The sequence below is a fragment of the Vigna radiata genome, chromosome 11 (genome assembly GCF_000741045.1).
Source record: "Vigna radiata var. radiata cultivar VC1973A chromosome 11, Vradiata_ver6, whole genome shotgun sequence".
Taxonomy (NCBI): Eukaryota; Viridiplantae; Streptophyta; class Magnoliopsida; order Fabales; family Fabaceae; genus Vigna; species Vigna radiata.
Window position 1 is genome coordinate 4,117,373 of NC_028361.1, and position 13,092 is coordinate 4,130,464.

General features: G+C 33.4%; 2 protein-coding genes across 2 annotated transcripts; one reads left to right on the forward strand and one right to left on the reverse strand.

The window, feature by feature from the left end:
• Positions 1-617: 617 nt before the first annotated feature.
• LOC106776629 lies at positions 618-2,438 on the reverse strand. The gene has a single exon (XM_022775647.1). It carries the CDS (start codon positions 2,427-2,429, stop codon positions 618-620), a length of 1,812 nt encoding a protein of 603 aa, XP_022631368.1. The 5' UTR covers positions 2,430-2,438.
• Positions 2,439-9,620: 7,182 nt separating this feature from the next.
• On the forward strand, positions 9,621-11,458 carry LOC106776975 (classical arabinogalactan protein 9). Its single transcript, XM_014664462.2, has 2 exons — positions 9,621-10,534; positions 11,205-11,458. Exons 1-2 carry the CDS (start codon positions 9,677-9,679, stop codon positions 11,286-11,288), a joined length of 942 nt encoding a protein of 313 aa, XP_014519948.1. The 5' UTR covers positions 9,621-9,676; the 3' UTR covers positions 11,289-11,458.
• Positions 11,459-13,092: the final 1,634 nt, after the last annotated feature.

Here is a 13,092-nt window from a genome sequence, read left to right on the forward strand (position 1 = left end):
CAAAGTTTAACATGATAAAAGTGATTTTTTATTATTAAAGAACATAATTTTTACATCTTTATACTATTATGTCGAACTTGATGTATGTTGTGCGAAATAAAGTGGAAAAACAAAAGGTAAGAGATACATAGAAAAGGATAATATTGAAATACAAAATTAAATAGAAATGGATAATAATGAAAACAACATAAAACGAGGGATCCTCCTTAAAACTAATTCACGATTCAATATATTAATATTTTAATATTATATAAAAAATATTTACTTTACAACCTATTTTAAAAATATAATAATATATATTAAAAATTTATATTTAAATATAAAATTATAACTGAAATATTAATATATTAACTTATTCTCGGACATAAAAAAAAGTAAGAAAAAATAAACGTTAAATTTTCTTTTTTTATATATCTTGATTATCATGGAAGTGTGAAAGGATTACTTTTCCTACATGAATACACGTCTGTCTAAGAAGTGTACCGAATACCTACCAGTCTCGGTACAATAACTATTCAACAGTACCATGCATGAACTTTTCACACCATCACTGTCCAAAAACACAGACAAGAAATTAAACAACATAAATTTCCAGTTTTTCAGACAACAAAATTTTGTTACCATCTTCTCATCCTCATCCTCATCTTCTTCCTCACCATGAGAGCATCAATTTTATTTTGGACCACGAATTCATTCAGTTCTTGGCGTGCATAATTCCAACTTGACTTAGCTGAAGCAAAGAGCCACGTGGCGTTCATCTGTTTGTTTACCATTTGTGCCGCGTAGTGTGGGATCTTGAATCCCCTTCTCTTTCGAGACCGGAATCGGACGCTAATGAACGTTAAACAATCCATCAAACTCTCCTTGGCTAACCCTTTCATGTCATAAGCCTGTGATCTTCTCCACAGACTCTTGCTGTGAACACACGCTCTCGCCGCATCAGATAAGCATAGAGCTCTCGTGGTATCGCTGAGTGCAGCTTCTGGATCTCTAAGAAGCAAGTGACACCGTGCTCTATTGCTATGAAGCACAATTCTCTCTTTCTTAGTTTTTAATGGGCACAGATCCAAAGCCTCTGTGTACTTCACCACAGCTTTTTCTATGTTCCCTGATCCAAATTCTTGATTCCCTTCTCGTTTCAAAATACCAGCCAACACTTCTTTTTCTCTTATTTCTTCCTCATTCATTAGGCTTTCTCTTTTTACTCTTTCCACCTTCATCTCCCATAATTCTGTCAATGCTCTCTTTGTTCTCTCACTCTTCAAATTCAACTCACAAAACTTGATTTTGTGGTAATCCTGCAAGAGGGTCTGCATGATTTCTTGCCCCACTTTGGGTTTCCCTCCCATGCTTCTGAGCTCAACCAAATCAGCAAGAACTGGAGCAGTAGTATCTATCACTTTATATCTTGTAACTGGATCTCTGAGAAGTTGCAAAAGACTATCAATTGCCATGTGTTGCCTGTCATCTGAGGATCTTGACACATTACAAAGATTCACTACCACTTCTTCTAAATCTGCAACACTTTCTCTCCCCATCTGGGTGTTACAAAGAGTTTTTAGAAGCCCTATTCCCGAAGGTGATGTTGGGTTTACCAAACCACCCCACATTCCACACAAGTCCTTCAAGAATCTCTTTTTGCAGATTATTCTCAGAGATCTTTCTCTACATGCAAAGCAATCAAGGAGATAGAGAGACCAACACTGAAGCTGGCTGGCCCATTCTTCTGCCTTTCTGTTCTCTAATTCCAAGTCTCCATGCCCTCTTGTCAGCAAGTTCCGATGGTACTGCAACCTCTCCGATTCCTTCAACCCAACGAACTTTTCATACACCTCTGCTAGGCCCGTGGACGCTATGTCAATGGCTGCTTCTACCACCTCAGCTTCATGCTCAGCGACGGCTTCAAAAGTTGCTTCATGGCTGGCTAAATGACCCAGTGCGCGAAGTGCAACTCTTTTCTCAACCCAACTAATCTTGCCCCGTAATAGTTCTATCAGTGGCCGAACCACGTTGGACTTAACAGCTTTATAAGCAAACTTGGGTTTGTTCATGGTGTAAGAACCGATGACATGTGCCGCATAATAAGGGATGTATATGTTCTGACACCTAAGGAGCCAATCTCTGTGAGTGACTCCCTTTTGAATTAACTTGGCCATGCATCTGAAGATGCCAAGGGAAGGAAATTCTGGATCGTTGGGGTTGGTTATGGCGATTTTCCACCACCCACTTAACGCGAGGATGTGTTCTTGGTGGTCTCTGAGAGGCATTTGTTTGAAGTAGCGAGCGATTTTCGCTCTTCTGAGGGGAGGAATTGTTTCAGACATGATGCAGAAAAAACAAGAGCAGTTGTTAGTGTATGTTGGCATATTAGGCCTCAAATTATGATTTTTGGCCTTGGTGGGTGCATTTTGTGAGAGCTGGTAATCCATGGTTAATGGAAAGAAATGAAGTTTTAGGATAGGCCTTGGTTTGGTGTTATGTGAAAGGGACATGCACATCGAATTGAAGGATTGATTAATTATATAATTGTTGTAGTTAGTTGTGGCGCACCTTGCTGCTCGTGACACGATAATAAGCTGCGTTGCACATGTAACACAGTACAGACAGTGAGTATCATATGCACCACCCTCTTCCCTAAAATGCCTTTCTTCACATACATGGGAACCATGATTGCTTCAAACTTCAAACTTAGATCAAATGAATGAGAACTTGAAGAAACTTTACCCTTTTTTTTTCATTATTTGCCTTCCAATATTGCTATTTTGCTGCTACTTTCGTGGAGTGGTTAAATGGATGGTTGGTTTTCAACAATTACTTCTTCATTACCAAAAACACCTTTCGTTAAAAATTACGCAAATCCTACATGTTTACTTCTAGTTGGATAATCATGTAATTTAAAACATAGAAGAAAAAAAAGGGAAGGAATATGAAATCATCCCACGTTATATTTGTATATCAGATTCCTCTGTCATAAAATTAGTACGTAAAAATCATGATTTTCCTTGTCATTTTGTATATATCAAGCAAGAATACAACAAAAATCCTTTCATTTAATTAAAAAGTTTTTCAGTTCTTTACCTGTTGACCTAATTAATGAAATCTGGTATTCGGAACATGCAATAAAAATGGGCAGAAGATTGATAGTTTTAAAAAGGAAAAGAGAAGATCTCTTGGGAATTAAGCATAAGAGTTTATGAGTCTGGTCCCCTCCGTAAGAAGCCAATCAATGTGCCTAATGTATTCAAAACCCTGCTGAATGTATGATGGAGTCATTCCTTTTCCAACTCAAAAAGTGACCAACTCGGATAAATAATACATGCAAGTACAAGTGGGGTGGTCTCAAGAAAATGCGGCTATCGAAGACATAATCTATAAATAATGCATGTGTTAGGGCTTTCAAGTTTTTAACCTAACTCTATTCAACTTTGCCTTAAATTAAACAAACTCTATTTCAAACATCTTTTAATCGTGGAGTTAAGGCTGTAGAAAAACTACACCACAATATAAGTTCGTTAATTAGCATTGTACACGGAAATATTTTCATGTCTTAAGATCAATCCATTTGAACTGTTATTTATCTTGAGACTTAGAATTTCGGTTTTGTTTTTGAAAACATATAAAGTATATAGAAGGAATAAAGGAAGACAAAGTATTTAAATTTTCGTTGATTTCGATTTCTAAGGTCCTCAATTCCTAAACAACATGATATTATTACTAGGTGTACCCATTCAAGTTTTATTTTGGCATTATAATTTTTTTCTTAACTTATTTTTTCGTAGATATATTAACTTAAAATGATGTTAAAAAAAAACTAGAGAGAAAAATAAAAACAAAATGTTAGTTGAAAATTAAAAAGGATGTCGAACATAGGGAATGATGAAGAGAATGTCCAAGTTGAGTTTGAGTTGAGTTTATTGCTAGGCGTGCACAACATAGATTTTGTGGCCACGTTATCTATAACACTGCCAGCTCTACGGGTTTCAAGAAATCCCTATTTTCAGATTCAGAACTTGAGTGGCGTGCAAAAGAAAGAAAATTTGTGGAATTTTTGTCATTTTACTTTATTGTTATTTAAGTGAATTAAAAAGGAAGGATGCTGGTGCGAGCTATGATAATTTATTTATTTATTTATGTTTTGTTTCTTGACTCGGTTTATTCCATAATAGGTTATATGAAACATAAGAAACTGTTCAAACTTGAAGAACGATTAGGGAAAAATTAAATATCGTCAAAAATATTGTTGAAAGCACAAATATCATATAAACAAGGAATTTTCTTTTGATTCAAGCAGTTAGCTTTCATCCACTGAATAGGGAAACCCCGGGGCTTTTTTTTTCATGCACTCCCATTTTTTCTTCATGCACCTTTTAAATTAAAAATTACCAACTTTAACCCTCGGTCAAAGTTAAAACCCTAGGTATCTCTCTCTTTACACTTTACCTATCACGGTCCCCTCGTATTTTAAATGTCTATCTTTTGCGTCTTCTTGCACCAGACTGCATCTTCATATCATGTGTCTCTTTATACTTCTTTCAATCTTAGTCATCATCCCACCTTTGTCTAGAGTCTTGACTTTGACTGAGGCCAAAGTTGGTATTTTCTCAATAAAGGGGATTCAGGAAGAAAATATGGGGGTGTAGGAAATGCCCAAAACCCCATTCCTTTGGTTTTTCTTAAACGTGCCCAGTATGCCAAGAAAGCCCATTACTAATTTTTTTTTCTGTCTTCCACCTCGTTTGCGTTTTGGTCCTCGGAGTGGGGCTATCGAAATCCGGCTACTACTTCCTACACCTTCCCGTTTCTCTTCCTACACTCCCATAAGTTACATTTTACCCTTTATTAAAAATACAAAAATATATGTTCTTTTCATCTTACAGTGTTAAAGCATTTACACGGACGTTTATCAAATCTGAGTAATTCAAAAAATATTTGAGTCTATCATTTATTACTACTCACATCGATTTAAGATTTTCAATGTAAAGAAAGTATTAAAAAAGTTATGTCCAAGGACTTATTTGTTCTCAAGTCTTTAACAAGAAATAATTATCATAATCAAACTTAAACGAATGACATATATTCTAAAACCAATTTTTGAATCAAACATTTCTTATTTGATCAAAAGTTATAGTCTATGATCAAAGTATATTTTCTTCTATTTAAAAATATAACAATCCAAATATTCGATTATAATTTTAGATACTTTACTTACATTACCGGATAATCTATACAACTTACCAAATAATTTATATATGCCGTACAGTAATTTTATTTTAATAATATAAATAATAAAACCGTATAAATTCTACCGCACATTCGTAATATTACACTATCCATTTTTCTTACTCTTTTCCGAGATTTGACCACATTTTTCCTTGCTATTGTTTTCGTCTCATAATTATAATAAAATTTCAGAAAAGTGGCAAGCGTTCCTTGATCGAGCTTTGAAATTTAATCTCAATGTCTTCATTGTTTGCATTAAAACATTTTTTTTCCTGTTATTGGTTTGCAGAGTCTTAAAAAAAATCGTGTTGCTTTCTTTAATTTTAATCATTGTTTCTCTCATCAGTTTAATTTTCAAACTTTTTTCTGTGGTTCTTATCAACCATTCACTTTGTGCATGAAGATTTTTGTCTTCAAAACCATCAACAAATACAGAAGTTTTAAATTTGGTTTAGTTGGCTATTCCTATGCTTAGACACATGCAATGAAATTGTTTCGTTAAAGGCCATCTTAAATTTATTTGTATATTGTTGTATATTTATTTCCATATTTTTTCTGATAAAAAATTTTCGTTAAATAATGTCATCTTAAATTTCCTCCGGATATACTTTTCTTGTACTAGAAAATCAAATTAGATGGAAAAAAAACATCTTAGTATTTTAAAGTTAATATATATATATATATATATATATATATATATATATATTAATTTGAATCAACACGTAGTTATTGTCATATGACTTATTATATTAATACCAATTTACCTTATCAATACTTATTATATTTCATCTATTTTTTTATTTCATCACAATAACAATATATTTACTCTCCCATCTTTTTATGTTACCACTATTTTAATAATGTTCTTTTAAAAATTTCATTACTTGAAGTTCTATGATTTGTTTTCTAGTTTTGATGAGGATGCTTTAATGATTTATATTTATTTATTATTATTATCTTTAATTTTTTTATATGTATCGATATATATACATGTTGACTGTAATAATGAACATTCATGAATAAAATAAGTTAAAAATTTAATTAATATAAACATATTAGTAATCAAATTTAAAAAGAATTAAGTCATAATTAAATTAATTATAATAAAAAATTCATAAAATAATTATAAATATAAGTTAAAAATATTGTTATTAAGACTTTTATAATGTATTATTGTAACATTAACTTTTTTTAACCGATCAAATCTGATTTTAACATAAGAACATCTTTAATAAATATCTCTAATTGGTTGATGAACATATTATCTTAGTATAAAATGACAACATTGAAAAACAATAAAAAAATTGTTCTAAGTATACATTGGATTCTACACCAAATCATTTTTTTTTTCAATTTCTTTTATGATTTGTTTTTGCTACAAGTGAGTAATGCGAATACTAATATTATTAGTTCTAAAATTAAAATTAAAAAGGAAAAGTCCTTTAGTCCATAATGGGTTTTCTTTGATTTGTACATAACAACCATATTGATAAACATGCATGTGAAGTTTGAGATTTGAATAGTGTACAGTAGGGATCGGATAGCACCGTGAGATCTACCTACATACCAGCGGTCCAGTCAAAGGCTAGTCAACCGCCATCACACAACCGGCCGAAGGCTAGGAAATAGAGCTCGGTCGACATCTGCATGGCAGCAGGGACGGACGGACGTTCCGCGAGAGTCACGGCACCTGTCAGGAGCTAGGGTTCACAGAGGGTTGCCGTCTCATAGCAGCGGCGACGGACGGACGCTCCGCCGGAGTCATGGGACGACAGTCAAGAGCTAGGGTTCACAGAGGGTTGCCGTCTCATAGCAGCGGCGACGGACGGACGCTCCGCCGGAGTCATGGGACGACAGTCAAGAGCTAGGGTTCACAGAGGGTTGCCGTCTCCATAGCAGCGGCGAAAGACGGACGCTCCGCGAGAGTTACAGGACGGCCGTCAGCAGAGATTGGGTATTGAGAGACGAGATAATTAGAGTATAACAAAACACAATTAGAAGGATTGGGCCTTGATTAAGGAATGGATAATTAAAAGCCCACAATGAATACTATAAATACAAGTCAAAGGTAAAAGGTAGTAGGTTACATTGAATGCATATTTATTTCACTCTCTCTCTATCTCTATCCTTTTAAACCAGCACTGACTTGAGCTTCGGAATATATTTAACAGGTACCCGGCCGGTTCAACCAAGGTAGTTATCGAGCTAAGTTGACGAAAAGGAGGAGTACGGACGGTTCGCAAGGAAAGTGTGTAGGAAGACTTGGAGATATTCCTAACCGAAACAAATAGTATGAGAAAGTTCTAATGATACGAATGTGAGAAACGAAATTACATGAAAATGTACACTATCAAACTTTTTATATCCGTTATATCAAGAATAAAAATATTAAATAAGATTGGTTACTTTCACAATTTGATGACCAATAGTAAATTGCAGAAAAAAAATGTTTTCATAGTAATAGAATATATTTTTATCTAAATTTTTATATTTTTGTTCAAAGAGGAATACAGCATAAGCAATGAGTAATATTCTCACCTCATTTCCATACATTTTTCCCAAATATGTAAAGAGAAAAACTGTTATCTTCTACTACCAAAAACTGTTATCTAATAACTACTTATTTTTAAAAGAAAAAAAAAATACTCTTACCAAGTTTCGTATATTTACTTTATATATATGTCCTTTTATTGGGTATTTAAACCTTCAGTCAAAAATAGAATAATTACTACCTACAATTCTTTTAAATATATTTATTTGTGTGTATTAGAGAGAAACCCGTTTTAGCTATTAAGTACACCATAGCATAATAAAATAATCATTGAGTATCTCATTAAAGTCAATTATGAAATAAATATAAATATGGTTCGTTATACGTTAAAAGAACTTATCACTGAGTTATGATTATTTAAGTAAAACTTTAAGCGAAATAATAAGGGTTGTATTAAATGACATCCAGGCTGTACTTTGTTTTTGTTTAACAACTTTTAAGATAATTCGATGAGATATTTTTCAAAAAAGGTATAATTACATATTTGAATCTTCAAAGGATTATCATCAACTCTTATTTTGAAACATATAATCAACAACAATCATATGAAATTATGGTATAGAAATTATTCACTATATAAACAATAAAACAGTGTCATCATATTGATAAAAATAACAAAATTATGATAATGTATATATAACATCGACAACATTAACTAACAGTGATAACATGATAACTGTGAGGGTGGATGGATCAATGGATGTAACAAGGAGATGAAAAGATGATAAAAAACACAAAAATAAATAAAATATTAAAAGAATAAAACTTACAACTAAAGTTACACATTGATAAACATTAATTTAGTTATTACACTTTTATAAAAGTAGACTTTTAAATTAAAGTTCTAAACAACAGTAAAATTCTAATTCATGTAATTGAGTCACTAAACTTGATGAAGAAGTAAACCTACATTTCTTGCTTAATTTCATAAAGATGTGAGAAGAGAATTTTGAAAAAATGTTGGAAGGTGTTATAGTTGTGTCGGTGATGTCACCGGCTCCTTCTTCTAATAATCTCTGGCGCAATTATTGACCAACATCCTTTCTGGCTCAATCTCATTGGTTCATTATACAATCCTACATCATCAATGTATGCATGGCTCCACCATAACTTCCCAGCTGTATCATACATACAACTATCATACATACCTGCATATATGCCAATTACCAACAAGGGCATTTAACATGTGTCGTAGATACCATTCGATTCAGTTTTATTATACGCTCATTAAAATATTACTTATTAGTTAGTTATGCATTCTGTTGTTTTCTTTATTAAAATGTATTAACTCTGATTATTAATTACCAATAAAATAAGTCCTTTTTCATAATGTCACCGACTGCGTAAAACTTTATATTAGCGACTAATTTTTTATTTTTCAATTTGATTATTACAAATAACTTTTCAGAGTTTGGTTTTCATGATTTATTTCAGTCCTTGACGAAGGAATAATGATCCACGTGTGTTAATGTCTGCTCTGGTTTTATATTTTTTACACATAAATTTTTTGCGGAAAATCTTGTTGAAATTATAATTGAAGATTATAAATTTAATTTAACCTTGAATGTGTGACGTTATAAAAAGAGTAATTCCTTAATTACCCAACCCCATTGGTGTTAACGGTCGTAGCTAACAGGACAGGGCCAGACTGGAAGAATGGTAACACAAGAAGAGAAACTTATTTGGGTGGGCCCCCAAATGTGAAGCTTCTGAACCCTAACCCCAAAAATCGTTGATCCAACGGCTAGTGGGGGCCCATCTCGTTGGGACCCACTTCCCCAACACCACCATTTCCGTTTTCCTCAGTCACAGAGCGTACTCTCCTCTCTATTTATAAACCTTCTCCCACACTTCTCACTGTGCTCCTATCTAACTCTCTTTCTCAAAAGACCCAGCACAACTCAAATGGATCGGAAAAGCTTCCTCTCTCTCGCACTCATCGCCGTTGTCGTCGCAGCCGTCGGAGGCCAGTCTCCATCGGCGGCGCCCACCACGACCCCTCCGGCCGTCACCACCACTCCCTCTGCATCTCCAGTCACCACCCCTTCTAAGCCTAAATCACCGGCGCCGGTTGCCTCTCCCACATCATCTCCACCATCTTCCTCCCCCAATGCTGCAACCGCAACGCCCGCATCATCTCCCACTACTTCGCCTCCATCAAAAACCGCTGCACCAGCTCCGGCAACCAACCCCCCGGCCGCCACACCCCCGGTTGCTACACCACCTTCAGCCACACCCCCGGTTGCTACACCTCCTTCAGCCACACCCCCGGTTGCTACACCTCCTGCAGCTACACCCCCGGTTGCTACACCTCCTGCAGCCACACCTCCAGCAGCCACACCTCCCGCTGCCACACCTCCTGCAGCCACACCTCCAGCAGCCACGCCTCCTGCTGCCACACCTCCGGCAGCCACACCTCCTGCGGCCACACCTCCGGCAGCTACGCCTCCGGCAGCCACTCCTCCTGCTGTGACCCCAGTGAGCTCGCCGCCGGCGCCAGTTCCGGTGAGTTCTGCACCTGTGGCTGTTCCCGTGAGCTCTCCCCCTGCACTGGCACCGACAGTTCCGGTACCCGTGGTAGCACCGAGTGCTGAGGTTCCCGCTCCAGCTCCGAAGTCGAAGAAGAAGACGACCAAGAAGAGTAAGAAGCACACTGCCCCAGCACCGTCGCCAACATTGCTCGGACCTCCCTCTCCGCCGGTCGGAGCTCCGGCAACCAGCCAGGATGCGTTGTCTCCTGGTCCAGCCTCGTCTGACGACGTGGTACGTGTTAAGTTAAAAGAAAAACTAACATTCACTATTCATGCTATGAAAACAATATATATGTATAATAAACACAGACATTTTTTTTATACAACAATGCATATAACTAGAAATAAATCATATGTGCAGCAATTATTAGACTATTCATAAACAAATGTCAATTCTTAAAAATTTTACACTTAAGATTAGTCCTGTTTTGTCTTTGGTTTGACCTTCATCCTTGTGTTAGGCTTCAAACTTTCACTGTTAAGTTTTGTGTGTGTATTTAACTTTTACTGTTTGTGCAATTTGGATCAGATCTGCATTTTACAAATGTAGTTCAGATCTGCGGAGTGAGACCAGACATTGATATGCTTTGTTGACTTTTAAACTCTTTGTTGACTTCAATCATAAAACTCATGTCTTATGTGTCCACGCGTCAATGTTGAGGTTGATTTCGTTTTGTTGTTAGTCCCTTCTTTTAAACTCTTCTTGTAGAATCCTGAACTTGGTAACTGAACAGACATGGCGAAGTCATGAATTGTTAATAAAATCAAAGAGTTCAATCGCTGTCGGAATAATGTACTATGCATTGGTCGTGGTATTTATTGATTATGTGTTCATGTATGCGTCACATACTGTAGCACATATGTAAAATGTTAATGTTCTGAAGACGGTTTGTAAATTGCAGAGTGGAGCTGAAACCATGAGGTGCTTGAAGAAGGTGATAGGATGCTTAGCATTGAGCTGGGCTACCCTTGTTTTGATTTTCTAGAGAAGAGGCTCAGACTTCATGGCAGTTGTTACATATTATTGTACCATTTATTGTCTTTTTTGGCCCTGTCGGGCCAACATTAAATTTATTTGCTATTGTTTTCTTCAATTTCTTGTTACTTTTTATATATATAAATAAATATAATTGATGATGCTGTTTGACATAACTTTTATTTTTATATTCTTCAGCTCCTTGTCTTGTCTTTTTTTTGTTGTGTTTTTCTATCTCGGGATTGCTTTAAGGAGTTGTCACCGACACTTCAACTTCTTTCTATTTTTATTTTTATAATTTGAGTTTCTGTTAAACTTTCTATTCCTGGATTAACAACGTATTAAGCTAAGAATCACAGTATTCTTGTTTTAAATTTTATCTCACGTATTATAAACGGTAGCATGCAGCCATGCATTGTTTACGGCTATGATTATTTCAAGGGTGATTCTGGGGTTTCCTATACATTGTTAATTTTTATTTTATTGATATAGTATTATATAATTGATGTTATTATATAGCTTATAAATATATTATTCTTTTTCAATGTTACTGTACATATTGATAGAAATTTATATGCAATAAAAAGTATTTATAGATATAGCAGATCTATAAAGTAATTTATGTTAGTTTAAACTGATTTCTCCAATAAAGTAAGTATACAATTCTTTTTACAAGTAAAAAAATAATTATTAGTTATTTGCATACTTAAGTTCCATATCGGAAATAATTAATAATCCAAGACATTCAGCTATATATTAATAATTAATAGTCACGTGGCTATTTTAAAACATACATTTAAATATAATTTTAACAATTTAAATATGATTAACTTTTTATATTTATCATTCTGATTTATTATGCTAATTTAGAATTATCGCTTCATCAATCTTGGAATTTTATTGTTATACCTTCATTTCTTAGGAAGCTAATTATTATTTTAATACATATTTAATTTTATTTTTTGATAAAATTGAGTATATTTAGTTGAGTTTTTATTAAAAATTTTGTTATTGTAGTATATTAAAAAACTTTGTTATTGAGTATATTAAAAAATTCTCATTTTAGTTATTGTAGTTCAATCCCATAGTTGTTGTCACATATTAAAAAACTTTGTTAAATTTTATATTGTATAATTCTCTAATTTTTTAATTTTTATTATTTATACTTTTATAATTTAACTATTTATATTCCAATTTTTATCACTAGTTTCAAAATATACAATTTTTACATTTTTCTTACAACATAATATCAATAAATTATCAACTTTTTTCCACCATTTTTATTGAAAAAAAATGATTACTTCATTATTTATAGAAAACTCGTAAAAAAATTCACAAAGGTTATAACCTTCAATTTTTTTTTTAAAAAAAATTAAAATTAATAAACATACACTAATCTTAATTAAAGAAAAAATTTAAAATTAATAAACATATAATAATCTTTATTTTGGCTATAATAAATATACATTATAATTGTTAAAAAATAAATATATATTCAATTACTTTAATTATTAACAAAACTAATGAAATTAAAAATTTTATACTATTACTAATTTTTTATTATTATAAAAAATATATCAATGTTTATTATACTGAATCAGTTATTTATCTTTATTTTTGTTCAAAAGTTAGATTGTCACCTTTTTCATACAAATATTTTCTTACAAAACATAATGGAAATTATTCACGAAAACATTGTATATATTGAAAATATAATATTCTAGACTGTAAACAAAAATTGAGAAACATTTTAATATCATTCTCCAAAAATTGAAAAGTTTTCACCATATAGATAAAAATCAATGCTTTTTTTC

What these genes read in the sequence shown, in the direction of transcription:
- LOC106776629 (XM_022775647.1), bottom strand. Translation starts at nt 2,429, where the DNA reads ATGGATTACCAGCTCTCACAAAATGCACCCACCAAGGCCAAAAATCAT.
- LOC106776975 (XM_014664462.2), top strand. Translation starts at nt 9,677, where the DNA reads ATGGATCGGAAAAGCTTCCTCTCTCTCGCACTCATCGCCGTTGTCGTC. An exon ending in CAGCCTCGTCTGACGACGTG is followed by an intron (nt 10,535 to 11,204) that starts GTACGTGTTAAG and finishes TGTAAATTGCAG; the next exon opens with AGTGGAGCTGAAACCATGAG.